General features: G+C 54.5%; 2 protein-coding genes across 2 annotated transcripts; both read right to left on the bottom strand.

The window, feature by feature from the left end:
• On the bottom strand, window positions 1-7,266 carry MYBPH (myosin binding protein H; the record flags this gene model as incomplete). The annotated part of the gene is made up of 9 exons (XM_079723299.1): window positions 1-216; window positions 365-501; window positions 1,739-1,898; window positions 2,514-2,653; window positions 2,837-3,032; window positions 3,412-3,500; window positions 5,905-6,072; window positions 6,823-6,957; window positions 7,065-7,266. The coding sequence occupies 9 exons, from the start codon at window positions 7,264-7,266 to the stop codon at window positions 1-3; spliced, it is 1,443 nt and encodes a 480-aa protein (XP_079579425.1).
• A 19-nt stretch (window positions 7,267-7,285) lies between these two features.
• On the bottom strand, window positions 7,286-17,612 carry LOC307066182 (chitinase-3-like protein 1; the record flags this gene model as incomplete). Its single annotated transcript, XM_079723290.1, is given in 13 exon segments — window positions 7,286-7,472; window positions 7,832-7,854; window positions 10,888-11,049; window positions 11,248-11,364; window positions 11,923-12,105; window positions 12,695-12,813; window positions 12,816-12,818; window positions 13,888-14,008; window positions 14,747-14,897; window positions 15,646-15,702; window positions 16,223-16,424; window positions 17,359-17,388; window positions 17,588-17,612. Coding segments are annotated over 13 exon segments (1,380 nt in total).
• Window positions 17,613-18,011: the final 399 nt, after the last annotated feature.

Raw genomic sequence — 18,011 nt, 5'->3', positions numbered from 1 at the left:
CTAAGGAGTGACCCCTCTCAAGCCCTCACCTTTGACCTCCAGCCGGCAGTCCACAGACGCCTCCCCCAGCACATTGACGGCCTTGCAGGTGTAGACCCCGGAATCGAAGGGGCTGGGTTTCCGGATCTCCAGGGTGCAGACACCTTGCTCAGAGAGGGCGCGGTATTTGGGGTCACCCCGGATGTCCATGTTGTTTTTCATCCAGATGATCCTGGGCTGGGGAAGCAAGGTCAGAGGAGAGCTGGGAAGTTTGTGGGCCAGGATGAGGCTCTCGAAGGCCATCCTCCGCTTAGGGAAAGATGCCTGGGAAGATTCTTCAACACCAGCGCCCCTGCCCAGGGCACAGCAGGGCCCTGCCCCTCACCTTGGGTGATGCTCGGACACTGCAGAAGAGCTGCGTGCTGTAGCCAGGGGTGGAGGTGTGGTCAGCCAGGGGCTGGGTGAACGAGGGGGCTTCTGAGAAGTCTCGCTCAACAAAACTTTTAGGTTTGGCCACAATATCTGGTTTTGAGGGAGAAAGTAGGGTTAATTTGAGGTTACAGGAGGAGACCTCTTAAGACTGACCTCATCCATTTTCTTAAAATCACTACAGCTTACACTTAGGTATCCCATTTAGTCTACACAGCATTCCTTTGCAAGGATAAACTTGTCATCCCCAGTTGACAGATGGAAAACTATGACCCTTCATAGATGAGGGACTTGCCCAATATCACGTAGTGAGTTTGCGGCTTAAGCAATGGAAGGTCACATGATGACCACGGCTCTCTGAGCAGAGAGCTGGTGGTCTGGAGGAAAATTAAGGGTGGGAGACAATCCATTTCATCCCTGCCTCCTCCTCTGGAACCCCGTGGCAGGACCCTAGGCTCCTGGGGTCTTTGAGAAGCCAGGCACAGCCAACATGCAGGAGCTTAGAGGCAGAATGTCTCAAAGAGGCAGAGGAAAGCCGAAACTACAGCTGGGTGAGTCACAGAGGGGAAGAGAGAGGGGAGTGGGCAGCAAAACCAAACAGCTGAGATGATCTTGGCTGAAGGTGGAGACTAAAAACCCAGGGATTCTACATTTCATTTCTGTTTGTCTTTGGAGACTCGACTGGCTTTCTTCTTTTAAACGAAAATGTCTTCCTAATTCTGTGCAGTTCAGGCTAGTGTGTGCTTTCTGCAGCCCGCACAGACGGTACGGGGGAGGGCCTTGGAGCACACAGGGTGACAGGGAGAAAGGGCTTGGAATTTCACATTTGACGCAAGAGGACCATGTGACTGTATAGAGACAGTAAATACCCATATCTCTCTTGTCCATCTATGTGGTGTTATATTAGGGTCGGGAGTTTGCTTTTAGCAGACTCACCAGTCTACCTACCCACACACATTGCCCTTCAGAGTAGCTCCCTTGGGACACTGCACAGGAGACCCAATGACTGCTATGATGTCGGCAGCTATACGGCATCTTTAGAATAAGTGCACAGCCTCCCAAGGGGTGCTTCTCATTTGCATGGGTTTGCCCTGATGTGTTTGTTATAATCAGTCAACCATATCCATTTCTTTACAGTCACGCCGTGTGAATGTGTGCGTGTGGGTAGCTGTGGAGTGGGTGTGGAGAGGGCAGCAAAAGCTCTGGCAAGTGGGCACCCATGAGAAGCACACAGGGAGGGGTGCTGACACACCAAGGAAAAGTCAGAGACAGGGAGAAGGGTCAGCATGGCAAGACCTAGCTTGGTTTCCGGTCTTGGACCCAGACCCACCTGTCTTCTGGATGTGGGCGAGCTCCTTGGTGACGGCCGCCGAGGCACTGAGTCCACACCGGTTTTCCGAGAAGACTCGGAAGGAGTAAGAGTTACCCACGATGAGGTCTGAGATGGCGCAGGTCGTCGGGTGGTAGCGTTCCAGTACTGTGAACCATTGCTGCAAGGACCCTGGGCCTGTCATCCTCACCTCCCCCCTACCCTCCCCCTCCCTGCTCCCCCTGTGGCCTCTTCCTCAGAGGGGCTTGTTCCACACCCCAGCCCTGGGAGGCTGAAACGTCCAGCTTTGGGTCTGAGGGACTTTAAATTGGGAGAAGGAACCCCTGGGAGAATGTGACCTTGCTGGGGTCCTCAGAGAATTCTAGAACTTTACTGGTCAAAGTGTGGCCCGAGGTCCTGCAAAGTAAGAATCACCTGAGAACTTCATAGACGTTCAGGATCTCAGTCCCCACCCCAGACCCACTGAATTAAGATCTGCATTTTAGCAAGATTCCCAGGTAATTCATATGCACATTACATTTCCAGAAGCTCTAGAGCTTGAAGGGCCTCCGAGAGCCACCCTTGCAGTCTTCAGGAGGAAACTGAAACCCAGAGATGAAAGAGATTTGCCAAAAGCCACACAGGGAGTCAGGTTAGTGGTAGGCAGACCAGAGCTCTTCAGTCCGTGGACTCTTAGTGGACAGGCCTTCCCAGACACCTAGGCCACTTCTTCCCCCCCAGACCCAACCCCAGTCAGACCTTCCTCTTCCCCGTACTCTGCTCTAGCAGGCCTCACCCCTGTCTTTTTGTCTGCCTTCTGCACTGTGTAGCCCAGGAGCTCTGTGTTGCCTGTGTCCTGGGGTGGTGTCCACTCGAGGGCAGCGTTGCAGCCCCAGACATCCAGTAGCCTGATGCTGCTGGGGGGTCCAGGGTTCTCTGTAGGACCAGAATGTAAGAGAGAGTGAGGGGGAGGGCTGGGCTTGCTGCAAAATCCCCCCAACCCAAGATCTGGCTCGTATCACTCTCTCTTGGCCTGACCCCATTGGCCATCAGTTCTGGGGCAGGAGGTGAGGTCTCTGGGTCCCCAGCAAGTCAGCCCTGCCTCCCTTGGCCCCATACCGATCACCAGGATGTCGATGGCTGCCTTGGCCTCCAGGCCTTCCAGCTGTACAGTGAGCTCATAGCAGCCTGAGTCAGAGCGCTGGGCTGAGCGGATGAAGAGGATGGAGTCCTGGTCCCCGGTGTGCACATTCACCCGCTGGCTGTCCAGGGCGTGACCGTTGTGGGTCCACGAGGCCTGAGGCTTGGGATTCCCCTGGGAGGGAGGAGCCCTCAAGGTGAGCGCAGAAGGCGCCAGCACCCCCACACCCACTCAGCTCCAGGGATCCCTGTGCCAGGGGAGCTGGCCCCATTGGCCCTTCCGAGCAGGGGCAGCAGAAGCTAGAGCCACAGGTGCTGCCTAGAGCCTCATTCTCCGGATGTCCAGCCAGTCCCGGGGCCACCTGTCCTGTTCACCAGCCGGAGAATCACAACTGAGTCATGTGTACAACAGAGGGAGGGTGAGGCCATCTTGGTGGGTGGGTCTCAGGCAGACCTCCACGGGGATCCTGACATTTCCTGGGCTCCTCTAATACACCTCAGACGGGGGCCCTTATTTCACCCAAGCTCTTATCCTGGGCAGGAGGCATACTCACCTGGAAGGGGATTTGCAGGTTAATCATCTCTCCCACCTGACGGACATAGGTCTGACGAAGGTGGCGGGGAACGCGGATCTTGGGGGCCTCTGCATTAAAGCGAGAGGCTAGGCTTAGCACAGCAGGGGGGCTGCTGATTGGGGGCTTCTGTGGCAGGGGCAGGGGACAACTGGAGAAGGCTGCTGGCTGGGCAGGAGGTCTCCTGAGTGTGCTCTGAGGCTGCTTCCTTGTGGACAGGGCAAAGCTCACGCCCCAGATCCAGGGACCCAAATCCTCTGAGGCCCTTGGGGACTTGAGAGCCAGGAGGTTCCAGGAGGGCAGGGCCTCCACGGTGTGAAGTAGTAGGCATCCCGGGCACTCCCTTGGTGCCCTGACCCTGCCAGGCTGGGATTTGCCCTGCAGCTCTGGTATTCCTGGGCTCCAGATGGACCCCAGCTGGCTCCCTGGCTCCCCCTGGTGGGCAGCGTGTGCTCCGCCTGTGGGCCTGCATTCGCTGGAAGGGGGGCAACACTGTCCTCCCAGTCCCCCTTGCCTTTCTGCTTTGAACAGCTCAGGCCTTCAGAGAAGCCCCTGTGAGACCCATTTGCCCACTGCTCTGTCTCCAAGCCATATGGGAGGATTGGGATCTTTCCCTTTTTAAATGAAGCCAGAGCAGACCTACCCACTTCCTTCTCCCTTAGTCCTGCCACTACCTTTCAGTCTGTGGTGGGGAAGTCCTTCCTGACACTTTACTTCAGCCCCATGCTACGGTAGAGAACCACCTTCCTGACTATCACCTAATCAGGTGCAACCACTGAAGCTGTTGGGCATTCCAAGGGATGCTGCAACAGCCCCTGCCACCATCCCCCTGGGCGGGAGTAGGGGTGGTGGTGGCTGAGGCTCCTCAGTGGCAAACAGGTGGCAGCAGTTGGTCAGTGGCACGCAGGGCAGAGAGGGAGGAGACAGAAGGAACACGGCGTCTCTGAGGATTAGCTGTGCAGGCACTTGGCCCTGGGAGCATCGGGCGTGGAATGTTCCAGGGGCAGCTGCAGGGGGCCAGGAATGCTTGGCAGCTCCAGGTGGCTGAGGAGGGACAGCTGAGCAGCTGAGGATTCTGGACAGGGTCCCCACCCTGCGCTGCCCATGAGGGGGGCCTAGCTGGCTGCTCCCTGTTTGTTCACAGCTTCCTCCCCTCTTCTCTCCAGGAAATCCCCTTCTCTCCTGCCAGAGGAATTGTAATGGAGTAGAGGGTGCTCTGAGTCTAGCTGATACCTTCAGGGTTAGGCCTTGAAGGAGAGGCCCCTGGCCCCTGCAGGCTCTCAGAGTCTGAGATCCCTGGGCCCTGAGGAAAGGTCCAGGATGCCCACCAACCCCACTCACCAACAAGGAGGGGTTCCTGGCACTCCCAGGCTAGAAGCAATGAGTCCATATGGAGCTGCCACGTGGGACCATGTCTCACCCAGGCTCAAAGAAGGGGAAAGTCCTCTGGTTTTGAAAACCACCAGAAAAAGACTCCCTGCTGCCTGGTTAGACATGAACTGTCCTGCGTGGGAGTTAGGTTCTGGGACTGCCACTAATAGGCTAGGTGACCTCAAGGGAGTCCTGGGTGCCTTTGGACCTGCTTGGCTTGGCTGGACAAGCCGTGACAGTCTACAATTCTACACTCCCAACCCCCTGGTTCCCACATCTCTCAGACCTTAGAGTTGAAAAGTATTTCCTTGAATCCAGACTTGACCCCCTTCTGTGGCCATGAAACCCCCTCTGTCTGGAGGCCTTGTCCAGAATTATGGGGTCAAGATGAGGAGGGGGGAACAAGGAGAAAGGTGGAGAAGGCCTCAGGCCACCTGCTGGCCTATGTCTCTTGTCACCCTGGGGCTCTGGGCTGTCCCCAGAGACCTTGGATCAGACCAAATGACTCACTGCCATTAACAGACTGAAACCTGATCAGTCCTGGGAGGACTTGAGGCTAATGCACCCTACAAATAGAAATCTAGCAAGGGGACAGCAGCTGGCCTCCCAGGTTCCCAGTGCAGCACTGGCCTCTGGGGATGGAGAAACCTTCACCGGCCTTTTGCAGGGCATTAATCTTCTTCCCACTAGGGACGTGGTGCAGCAAGAGGCAAGCAAAGACTCCTGTCTGGAACCCAGGCCATATGAAATGAGCAGAAAATGAACTTCCATGGCCGCTGAAGGAATTAAGTTAGCTAGGAAGAATGTAATGACTCTAAACATTGGGACTCTGAGGCAGGTGACCTGGGGAGCTTGAGCTCTCACTTCTGGAGGTCAGGAAGCTTGGGGGCTGGGCCACTCAGGGAAATGGCCTCTTTGACCTCTAGAGGCCCCTTGCTGCCGAGGAACCTGGGACTTTCTTAAGGCAGAATGGCGATAGCAGGTGGCTTGTGCACGTGAGTGTGGGATGGGGGGAAATGACTGCCCTGTTCGCTCTACCCATTGGCCTCAGTTTCTCCATCCATTAGATAAGGTGCCTGGGAAGGGCTGGGGAGCAGGATTTACCAATGATCTTTTGGATGTGGACAGGCTCGTCCAGCACTGCTGGTGGGCCAGCCCCTGCCGAGCTCACTGCAGCCACACGTACGAAGAACTTGTCACCTAGAGCCAGGTTCCGCACGGTCTGCTGGGTCACCATCATGGGCCGGGAATTCACAGGCACCCACTCCAAGGCTGAGAGAAATGAAGAGAGTGCAAGGTCCTGGCTCCATGGCTGTGGGCACCCTTCTCAGTGGGGCTTCCCTTCTCGCTTATGATCTGAGGAAGCTGACCTCCCTTTCTGGGACTTATTTCCCTTTGCCTCCCTGACTTCTTGTTGTCAAATGGCATCAAAGACACCTGATGTTAGAACCCTTGAGTGGTGGCCAGAGATGGGTTTGCCGGAGCCCAGAGAGGGTTGGACACATTTGCCAAATCACACAGCAAGGTAGGGGCAAAGGCAGAGGCCAGGCTGAACTTGACTGCCACGGAGGTGGATAACAGGATGCTGGCATGAGGAATTTGGCCAGAGCCGCCCGTCCCCTATTTCTCCTCACTGTCTCTTACAACTTACCCTCCCCCTCAGCTTCTTTTGCTGTCCACCTCCTGCTTGCCCTCCCCAAGGAGAGTCCTCTGAGACTTAGCACCTCCTTCCTTCTCACAGAGGAGTGCCCCACTGTCGCCTACCCTTTTATCTCTGTTACTCAGAGGCTTCCTGGAGCTGGAGGACAGGGGTCCTCCTAAGGCCGTTTGGACATCCTCCTGCTTTCAGAGGTGCGTTGGTGGAGCAAGAAGCTGTATGTGAGTGGCTTGAGCGGACTGCTTCCTCTCCCTCCTTCTGTATCTCCCCTTGGACTGACCCAACTGCAGAGTCTGGGGGCTTGTCCCTGCTGCCCTCTAAGCCCACCTCCCCTGGGTGTATGCAGGGCTTAGCCCATAGCTCACCTCCCTCTCGGCGGAGTTCCAGAACATAGCCCTGGAGCCCCAGCTTCCCTAGCCTCTCCGGGGGTTCCCAGCTCACAGTCACCGAGCTCTCTCTCACGTCCTCCACAGCCAGCAGCAGCGGGGCACTGGGGACATCTGAGGGAGAAGCAGGGGGAGATAAAGAGGTTCGTAGCCAAAAGCTCTGCCCGCACCAGTCTCCGCCAAGGCTGCCTCCCTCCTCCACCTGCCCTGCCTCTTGTCACCTTCACTTGGAGGTGCGGGTTTAGAGGTTGCGGGAGCAGGTGCCTGAGAGGCAGGCTCCTGTGGCTTGGGAGCCTGCTCTTCCCCGGTAGACTTCGGTGCTGCCACTTCTCCAGAGGGCTCTGTGGTGGGCACATTTGCAGACTCAGAGGCAGTCTCCTCCGGACCACAGGCAAGGGCTTCACGGGTGGCTTTTCCTCTCATTGCAAGGATTGCTGGAGGGTCAGGCTGGAGAGCGCAGGGAGCAGCACTGGAGGGTCTGTGATTCCAGGGTGCCTGGGACACCTAGGTCCAGGCTTATATAGTCAGGGGGCTGCCCCACCCCCAAGCAAATGATTCCCAGCTGTGGGGTCAGGTCAGGCAGGGGGACTGGGGGGGTGCGTGGGGAGGCGCTGAAGCCAGGAATAGCTCTGGCAGAGGACGGCAAGGGTCCCCTGAGGAGTGCGCGGTCTCGTCCATCACCCCGATTGGATCTCAGCAGGCAGAGTTCTGGTGCCCAGATGGGAGGAGGGTACAGATCGGTGAGATGGGACATTGCCAGGAGCCTGTGCCAGGGGTCAGGGCAATGGGAACAAGAGCTTCCATCTAGAGAATGAACCCAGATCAGGCTCTGTGTGTTTGGCCTCTGGGGGACCACTTGTGCCCAGGGCTTCTCAGCTTGGGTGCTGGGGTCCAGACAGCCTGAAACAGCCTTCTCTTGGGAGCACTCCCAGCTTTGTCCCTGGGGTCCCACACTCCCCTGGTCCTCACTTTCCCTGGGAATTCTCACTTGTGCTGTATGAGGTTGAGGGCCTAGAGAGGGAGGGAATTGGGATGCCCAAGGTGGGCCTGATTGGTGGAAGGTCTTCTAGCAATGGGACCCAAGGAAGGGAGTCTAAGGCCCCTGGTTACCCAGCCTCTCCAATCCCTGCTCTGGACCTCAGGTTCCCCATCTGTTACAGAGAGCACTATGACAGTCCCCTAGCCCTTGGGGGTAAAATCAAGTCATAAGACAGGCCTGGAAGAGACCTTGGAGGAGGACAGCACTCTGAGACTTGTACTCTTCGAAGCAGGACATCTGCATGCCACGAGGAAATGAGGCAGGTACAACCAAATTGCTAGTCATTGTGTCATTCATCCAATAAAACAGTAAGATTGGGAATGATTTAATAAGCCTGAAAATAACGTGCGTCAGGGAGGAGGGGAAGTGACGAGAACTCTCACTGCTGGTGGGAGTGTAGATGGGAGCAATCTCTTTGGAAAAAGTGAGACAGTATCTAGTCAGATTGAAAATGTGCAAATTCTATGACCCAGCAGTTACACCCCCAGAAACTCTCACACCTGTGCCCCAGGAGACAGGCATGCAAACATTCACAGCAGCATTGTCTGTAACACCAAATCTGGAGAACACAGCTCTCCCTCAACAGGGGAATGCATAAATAACTGTGACATGTGTGTGCCCCTCTAAACCAAAAAGGGAATAAAATGAGCAAACTTCAGCTACATGGTTGATCTAACAGACATAACGGGGAGCAAAGGAGCCAGGCACAGAGAGCGACAAGACCCCTTTCATATTCAATTCAAGCACCGGGAGCACCAGCTCTCTTCTTCAAGGGGCGTCTCTAGCGGGTGAGACCACAAAAGAAGGCAGGGAAGGTCAGGATAGTGCCTGCCTCTGGGCAGAGGGACAGGGATGTATGTGACTGTGGAGTTTCATGGGCACTAATGAGGCCTCATTTCCTGTCCTGGGTGGTGGTTACACAGGCTTTCACTATATAGGAATTCTTTAAATTAAACAAATACATTTTATGCACTCTTTAGCTTGTATGATATATCCCATAATTTAAAAATCAATACACATGTAATTTATGTAGGGCCCTCAGTGGCATGCATGCTCTCCCCCCGCCCCGGGGCTTGGGGGCACAGGAGTGTGGCCACCTCTCACCAGTGGCTGTCCTTTTTGGAGACAGGCAGTGGAGGGCCTGGGGAGCCTCCAGATCCTGCCCCGCTTGGGTGCCCATGCCCTCTGCCGGGTGACTCAGTGTCCTGCTGGGCAGTCCTCCAGGACTGGAGACCCGATCTCTATCCCTGGCCTCTGACTCTGCAGCTATAAGTGAATGTGACTAACTCTGCAGGACCCTGAGTCAGCCCTCCAGAGACTGTCTCAGGATGGGGGAAGGGTGGCCAGGGGAGGTAGGGTGGGGGTTGACTTCCCTGGAGGACTCACAGCCCCTGGCTTTTAAAGACCCCTGTGTGGTAGGGTAGGCAGTGGGCAGGGATTAGGAAATGCTTGGCCCACTGGCCAGCAGTGAAATGCCAGGTACACCCTGAAGCTCTGGCCAAGTTCTCACTCTCTTTTCCTTTAGCTTGGCGGTGACCTTGGGATCAGTTGCATCTGCCCCGCTCCAGCTGGTTCAGATTTCAGGGAGGCCGATAGGTCTTTTCTTCCCCACACCTCAAACCAGTGTCACAAACCACTAGGCCAAGTCACAGATTATCCAAACATCAGGGAATCCACAAATAAATTCTCTTTGGTTTTGGAGCATGCAGCTGAACTCTCTCTAGATACAAGGCATGTTTGGGGCTCTGGGAGTTCACAGAAACTGCTGAGAACCTCTCTACTTCATAAAGGCTGGAAGGCTGGCTGATCTGAGCTCATCCCGTTTGACCCATCCCGTCCCATCTGGCCCCCACCTCGTGTCCCAGGCTGAGCTGAGGAGTCTGGATCTCTGCATGGGCTGAGGGCTATGTCCTGAGAGGGGAGAGACAGAGGGCTGGGTTACAGCCCTAGGACACCTGACTGATTTCAGTCCAGCAATGGAAAGGGTTCCTCTAAGGTAATGAGCAACTGGTCACCGAGAGTGTGGGGGGAGGTTGGAAGGCTAGCTCTCAAGTCCTGTAGAGACTTTAGGCCTGGGACAGAGGGAGGGTGTGTGAGATAACATAGGTGTCTCCTTCTAGCCCTGAGAGTCCAAGGTCAGGGGTCTCTCTAATCTGACCCTGTGTTGGCTCCTATACCTCCCCGAGGTGAGAGGAGATGAAGGGTTGGTGTTCAAGGGTTTCCTTCCTAGTTCCTGCTAGCCCCTGGAAACAGAAAAGGCTTCTTTCAACAAGGAACTGTATCGAGAAGTCTGGACGACAATGAGTTTAAGATCTGGAAGCCCATCAGCCCTCTTGGGTTAAGTCCATGACTAATGGGTCTGGTGATGCTTGCCTCTTTTGGGGACTTCCTGGGGCCCGGCAGAGGACAGGCTGGTCTCCTTTTCTGCAGCTCAGGACTACCAAGCCTGAGAGAGAGGAATCCAGAAGAGATGGGAGAGGTGAGCCCCGTGGGTCCAGTGGGACCGCAAAGATAGACTGAAGCAAGTGCTAATAACTGGTGAGCCCCAGTGCTTTATGGAGCAGCTGCAGAATCAGGAAAGGGAAGTGGAATGGGGACATGATTATGTTCCTGAGTAAAGGTTCAAGTTGGGCTTGGCAGAGGATATAGTTAGTGTGGTTGCTGCTTCTTGTAAGATATTTCACTCTGCAGGGGTAGAGTTTGCCAAAATGGTGTCCTTAGGCATAGAGGCCTGGGGGCAAGGGAGTTGAAGAAATCTCCTTGTGTGGGGCTTGGAGTTGTTGAGCATTCTCCTTAATCAGAAGCTATGTGCTGACCTTGTGTCTTACACTGTGTTGGTCCCACAGCCCCACCCCTACCTGCCTGTCCACCAGAGCTGAGCTCAGATGGCAGAGCTGTGGCCCTCCGCATGGGCCCAAGGAAGGGAGACTGAAGCTCAACAGGGGACCCAGCAGGGCAGGTGATCAGGCTCCTAGCCAGTTAGAGCCAAGCGATCTCTGCCCCACTGTGTGCCCAAGGACCGAAGGCGACACCTCAGCAAGCGCATCCTTGATGGCACTGGTGAGAGGGAAGTGCAGATTCTGTCTGCAGAAGGTGCCCTGAAAGTCATCCAAGTCCAGGGCCCACACCATGGCGCCAGCCAGCTGCCTGTTCCTCAGGTACCGCACCTGGCAGGCAGCCCCAGAGCAGACAGGGCTGGGTTCCCTGGGCCAGGGTGCTTATGGGGGGCATGCTATCTGGAAACCTCCCCATGGGAGAGAAAAGCAGACACCTGAGACCCAAAACACCTCTGTAGCCAAGCCCCACCCTCAGTGCAGGGGGCTTCCCTCCCCGCTTCAACTTGGGGTGTGGCCTTAGGTACGTACCTTGTTTTTGACGCTCTCCTGGTCGTCATACCCCACCCACTGGTTGCCCTTAGTGGCGTAGGGGACCCGCTGACCAAGGAGTCTATGGACCGTGGCTCCGCGGAGGAAGTCACAGATCTGAGCAGAGAACAGGGCAGGGGTGGTGTGGGCAGCTGTGCTGAGACTTTGCAGGTCACCAGGGGGACCCCACTGCCCAAATCTCTCAGCCCCTTGCTTCTTCCTGCAGGCTACATCTTCCCCTAGAGACTGCAGGCTTCACACAACTTTACTTAAAACAGATGCAAAGATCCCAGGATTCTGTAGCTGCTGTAACCTGAGGGCATTATGGGGGCTCTGATTAGCTTCCTGCATCTTAAACAGGGATGTGGGAAGTAGTGCTTTGACACTGAGGACCGGCCCAAGGCAGCACAGAGCAGCAGAGGATGGACCGAAACAAAAGAACCTACCTCTTGGCCATTGCTTTTTCCTGGGCTAGAAGGAAGGCCCCAACTTGGTGGCCAGAGCGGGTGCAGACAGGATGTGCCTGACCTCCTCCTTCCTCTTCTCCAGAGTGCTAGGTCTACTGGAACATTTTTTTTTAATTTCCAAAGGAGTAAAGTGTGGGTGGGATGGGAGGCTCACCTTCCCCGGGGCTGCGGGTGCCCTGGGAAATTTTACCTTCTCCCCAGCTCATACCTCATAGTAGGCGAGGGTCCCTTTCTCCTTGGTGAACCGGCCTGGTATTCCTGGCCCTGAGGTCGGGGCTCCCACATCTGTCTTGGAAGAGGCCAGGGTGAAGCTCCTCCCAAAAGTGGGGATACCCATCACCAGCTTATTGGCCTGGGCCCCCAGCCTCAACACACAGCTCACAGCGTAGTCCTGTGGGTGGGTAGGGCAGGACAGTTTGAGCAGTTAGATGCTGGTGGTCTAGGAGGGGAAAGGTTGTGCAGTTCCCACTGCTGCCTTGAAAGGTGGAGTTCCAGGTCTAGATGCGTCTGGAATTCCCTTCCTTCTGGGAACCTATAATGTCAGTCTAAAAAGCATTGTGTAATTTCAGTCTTGAAAAAAATCCTCTTAGGTATAGGAAGGGATTATTACTGTTCGATAGTTGCAGAAATCTGGTGATTGGCCCAGGTTACACAGCAAACAATGGCAGGTCTAGACTAGACTCTTACCCTCTCAGCCCCCAGCCCTCTTTGTGCTCTCTTCAATCTGCCCTCTGCCTTCTCTAGGTCCACCCTACAGGCCCATCAGGAGATGTCCTGATTCTTTATGGAAGTATCACCTCCCCAGTTGCCAGAGCTATGGAGAATGCGTAAACTTTGGGCCTCAGTTTCCTCATCTGTGAAGTGGGCCCTATAACCCCTCCCTTGCAGGATTACTGAGGTGTGGAGAGGTTGGTGTCTGAGCTCTGGCAAGTGGCATGTCTGTGGTCCCCTCTCAGCCCTCCCGCCTTTGGGACACTCACAGCATTGCTGAATCTGTCAGAACTTGTATCTTTCTGGCCTCGGAATAGGGGGCTGTGATGTGCTATGGTCTGGCGCCACGCTGCATGAAAGTCGTAGGTCAAAAGGCTGATGAAGTCCAGGTGTCTGTGGAAGAGTGGATGCAGGGCAAGGCGAAAAAAAGCGCACCACCCTAGCAGGATGTGAGCTGGAGAAACAGACAGCCAAGAGAAAAGCCATTAACCCAAAACCCAGTAGAACCCAGTGACCCGCTCTCTAGGTTGCTGGACCACCTCCCTTGTGCCACACTGGGAAGTGGGCTCAGGGTCCCACAGGAGCATTCAAGGCAAGAATGGGGTTCTTCCAATCTTCCCCCAGCACACAATTGGGAGCTGGCCTCCAACACACGTCACCCCCTCCACTCCAGCCACATTCATCTTTGAGAAAGCAGATTACAAGTGGCATCAACAGCTAGCCTTGTCAGGAGAGAGCAGGACCAAAGGATGGCCTGAACCTATGATTCCTCCTGGTGGGGTGTAAGGTTTCCACACACAAAGGTGGGGGGTCTGCAGGTGGATTGCATGAACATGAGCTTCAGGTGTTTGGGGCAAATGGTTGAGAGCCACCTCATTCCCACCCTCTAAGTGATCAATTAAAGCACCACGTCTACACTCCCTAAGACCCTAAAGAAGATTCTAAAGTCAAAGCGAAGAGCCTTTGTCTCTTACTCTTGGGTTTCCTAAGACCCATGCCTTTGTTCCACCGAGAGATCAGCCTGCTTGGCTGGGGACTGCTCATTCTCACCCATGAGGAGTCAGGGCGAGGAGGAGGGGCAGTGTGAACAGGAAAGGGAGGGGGTCACCTGCATGTGACGGCACCTTGAGGACTCCCCAGCAGCCTAGCAATGAAAGGTATCATTACTGCTGCCTTGCCCCTCCAGAGACTAGTGACTGGCTGGTTTGTATAACTTTCCCTACTTCCTTTTCCACAAATACATATATTCATAACGACTTTCTCAACTGAGCGGCACAATACCCCAAATGAAAAGGACGGATAGGGATTGTTATGCCCCGTCTGACGGACGGGGAGGCTGAGGCACACAGAGGGGAAGTGACTTGCTCAAGGTCACACATCTTTGGAGAAACTGGGACTAAAAGCCCAGTCTTCCGATTGTACATGGAGTGCTAGGGCAGAGTGCATCAGGAAGGAGATTCACCGGATATCTGGGCAATGTCATAGCCTCTGTCAATGGCAATCTTCCCAGCAGACACTGCTGCGCTGAGCAGGAGTTGCTCTGCTCCTGCCTGGGCTTCCCTTGCAAACTCAGCCTTCATTTCCTGGTTGGGAGCGAGGCAGGTGAGTGACAGCAAGCCTTGAGGCGAAAGATCTCTGAGCATGTCATTGGCCTTCGCTGTCTGCTGTGATCTCCAGCCTGACTGGAGCTCAGTGGGAACGATAAAGTGGTCTCATCCTCGGACTCACCCATCCTTTTCCTAAAAAACTGTTTGGACCAATCTCATCCCAACACCCCATGCATACTCATCAACACTCAATTATTCTCCGTCCTGGAGGGACCCTGAGAATAGAGAATGATCCCACTTGGTCCACAGATGATGCTGGAAGATATTTGCCTGTTGGTCTGTGCTTTGTTCAAGCTTATAAATGAGAACACAAAATTAAAGTGATTTATATGGTACCGTGAACAATTTGTTTAAATGATCACTCTTCCCCTGGGGGAACTGAGTACCTCGGATGCAGTGCATGCTGGGGAGTGGGCAGTGTCAGTTTGAGAATGAATAGAGGCAGTGAGGAAGGGGTGCTCCGCTTAGTGACCTCTGCCTCTTAGAACCCCACCCTACCTCCCACTGTGGTCAAAAGATGTCTTCCTTGCTGTGTAAGATCTCAGGACACAGGCTTGTTCGTCTTATCCCTGGTCCAGATCTCAGGACCCTGCAGCAAAGAGGCCTCAGTCCCCCTTTGCCTGCCTCAGGAGAATATCTCTGAAGACAGCTTCTGCCCTCCCCACTCCCTGAAGCTCCCTACCTCCCTGCCCTTTTCCCTGATCCAACCAGCACCTTGACCAGAGTGGTGAGATGCTGCTTGTCTCTCCGCCCAGGGTAGAGCCAGGCTAGGTCCAGTCCATCAAAGCCATGGGTCCGCAGAAATGGTGGCACCGACTTGATGAAAGTTCTGTGACTCCAGGTGTTGGAGGCTATTTTGGAAAATCTAGAACCAAAATCACCCCAGTAGAGGGCTCAGTACCAATACGCTGGGTGCCTTAGCCCTCTGGAAGGGTCTCTGGGGCTTGTGGAGCTGGGAGTCTGAACCCACACAGCTCTAGGAGGGCATGGTTGGGACAGGACCCACCTCCAATTATCTTAGAAAGACCATGTGCTTTGGAGCCAGATATCCCTGGCTCTATCACCTACTAGCCAAGCCACTTTGAGCAGGTTATAACCTGAGCCCCTCATCTGTAAAATGGGCATAAATATAACATCTCACAGTGCTATTATGAGGATTACATGTGATAATGGTTGGATAGGATGCCTGACACATAGTAACAGCTCAGTAAATGAGAGCTGCTATGGCCATCTTTGCCCCCTTTTGAAAGTCTCCTCCAATTCTACCCACTCCAGGATGTCTTCACAGGGTCTCCACTCCCAAATTTCCCATTCATTTCACCTCTCTCCTTCCAGCCCTTAGGACAGTACCCCTCGCCGCCCCAAATTCCTTTGTTTTCATGTCTGAGAAGTAGTAAAAAGAACATTGGCTGCCACCTTGCTGTGTGACTCTTGACAAGTTCCTTTCCCTCTCTGCACTCTGATTTCATGGTTGCACATGAGGCAGGCTCCTGACAACCATTCAGGCCCCTGTGCCTGACCAGTCTGGGGTCCCTGTGACCCCCATCCAGTGGATGAGGAGAAACCTATGCCTCCTCCTATTCCATCAACCTCTGGGGGATGAGTCATCCTGCCTTTGAGAACCAAAGTTCCATCCTCCAACAGGTAGAAGGGTCTTCAGGTTGGGATTCCTGTGGAGCACAGGGAGGCAGGAGGGCAGGGGTTGAGTGAAGTTGTTGTGACATGGGGTGGCCCCATGTTTAGGAGGCTGTATCAGGCTTCCAGCTTTGGGTGGGAGGCTGAATCAGGCCTCTGAGGTCCTTCCAACCCTGAGATTAAGTATTCTAAGACTTTCTAAGCATTTGTGGCAGTTACTCTGAGGTATGTTGCCCATATTTGTTCCCTCAGTGGGGAAGCCAGGATATGGCAAAATAGAGTCATGAACACTTTCTCTGTGGAGAGGCACCCTCAGAGGATGGAGAGGGTTCCCTTTCCCAGGGGAGCTCAGCTGTGCCTTCTTCTACAGTCTTCTTCTACACCCTGACACCTGCCCTCATCACTTCTTCCCACTTAAGCCAAGGCCCTCCAATTCTCCACCCAGAGGTGAGTACTGGGGACCTCACCCATCCTCCTGAGCAGGAGTACTCTGCCCTGAGACCAGCCCTGCTAACCCTCCATCTTCCTCCTTCCCTGGCCAGCCAGTGGCCCAACCTGTTCTTGAGTGTGTTCAGTCTGTCATAGAGCGTCCCATCATTCCATTCCCAGGTGTCGATCTCATTGTTGCTTATGTTGGCAAAGCTGTAGATGATGTGGGTACAGAGGAAGGGATCGATGGCGTCTGGGAAGCAGCTCCCATCACCCTCCCGGTACTGGGACCAACTGGTGTAGTAGCAGATCAGCTTGTATGCAGCACCTGAGGAGAAGGCCAAGATTGAGCCAGGGACCCTCTGGCTGAGCCCTGAGCTGAGCACTAATGGGGTTTTGGGGGGCGGGGTTGATGGGCAGAATTGTGAGCAAAGTTAGAATTCTAAATGGAAAGGGCTGGCTCAGGGGAGTTCTCTGATGAAAATAAGGTCTATTTTGAAAATGCTTAGAAAAGATCAAATATAGTAGATAAATATACTGCAGACTAAGAACAGAACACTGTATGGGGTCGGGGTGGGGGGTGCTGATGAATAAAGATGAAATGGGACTTGGTACAAGTAAAGAAGGCTTCCTGGAGGCAGCGACGTTGAAGGAGAGGAGGGACCCAGCCCCAGACAGCCATATCAGAAGACCCTGGCCTTCAGGCGAGAGTCTTGCAGGACCTTCAGTGGAGTCCTTGACCTGAGAGGCTCTGGCCCATCTCTTCTCTGCCTTTCTGTGGGAGTGCCCCTAACTTGTAACCCACCCAGAATGGCAGTCTTCAGGCCCCTTCAGTCCATCCCCCCAGCTGGGGCACAATATCCCAATGGACCAGGAAGTTCCTCCTCCCCGCTCATTCTAATTTTTCCTGCTGCAAAGTAGGCCTTTTCTGCCCTCTTGACTGTGGAGGAATAACAGTGGACATCACTCATCCATGCTGCTACTGGTCTCCTGTTAGTGGTTCCCAGTAAGCGATTAGTTGAAGCCTTCATTGAACCTGAGCCTTTGAAAGTTTTTAATTTTCAAAATTTTTAAATATACAGAAAAGTAGAGAATAGTATAGTAAACACCTATATACTCATCACCTTGGTTTAACAAATGCTAATATTTCTGAACCATTTGAATCACAGAAGAAACTGGAAAGCGCTACCTTAGTGGCAAGGTCCCTTCCACACAGCACTCACCACACCCCCACCTCCCATGACTTAAAAGGGGTTACTTACAGCTCTGGAGCAACACCAGGACCACAAAACCTGAAGGGAAATCCAGGGTGAGACCCCCTGCAAGTACCTCCTGCTCTTCCCCCTGCTCCCTGCACCCCTCACCATAAAGGAATCAAGGGCCTCCTCACACCAGCCTCCTCCTCTCTCTCCCCGCCGACTCTGCTACCCCTCCCACAGCAGGTAGGAGGCCAGCCCCTCTGTGGAGCGGCTCTGCGGCCAACCCAGAGACCTGTCTGAGCCACCCTCAGACCCATCCTGGCTGCAGCAGAGGGGGGCACGGCGTGGCCTCTTCCTTTGCCCTCAGGCTCCTGGTGCCCAGCTGCCTAGACAGGACGCTTCCCTAGGCCTCCAACTTCATCTTATACCTGTCCCACTCCACTCCCCCGCACCCCAAACCATCTCATGTCCAGGAACTGAGCTGTGTGTCAGTGAAGGAACTAGCAGGCTGGAAAGTGGGGGAGGAGGAGCACTGCGGGCCGCCTGAGGTGGATTGAGAAACCCTGGAGAGTTCTGAAAACTTGGGCCAGGTCTTCCTGAGGCACCTTCCAGCAGAAAAGCCATCAGGTGGATGATCTGGTGGCTCCTGTGGCCAGTAACTCAGCCTCCCACTCACTTTTCTCCAAAAGCCGGAAGTTTCTGGGCTTTTCTGGCAG

This window comes from Hyperoodon ampullatus (assembly GCF_949752795.1).
Source record: "Hyperoodon ampullatus genome assembly, chromosome: 2".
Classification (NCBI taxonomy): Eukaryota; Metazoa; Chordata; class Mammalia; order Artiodactyla; family Ziphiidae; genus Hyperoodon; species Hyperoodon ampullatus.
Note: the sequence above shows the minus strand (reverse complement) of the source record. Positions and strands in the feature narration are given on the sequence as shown.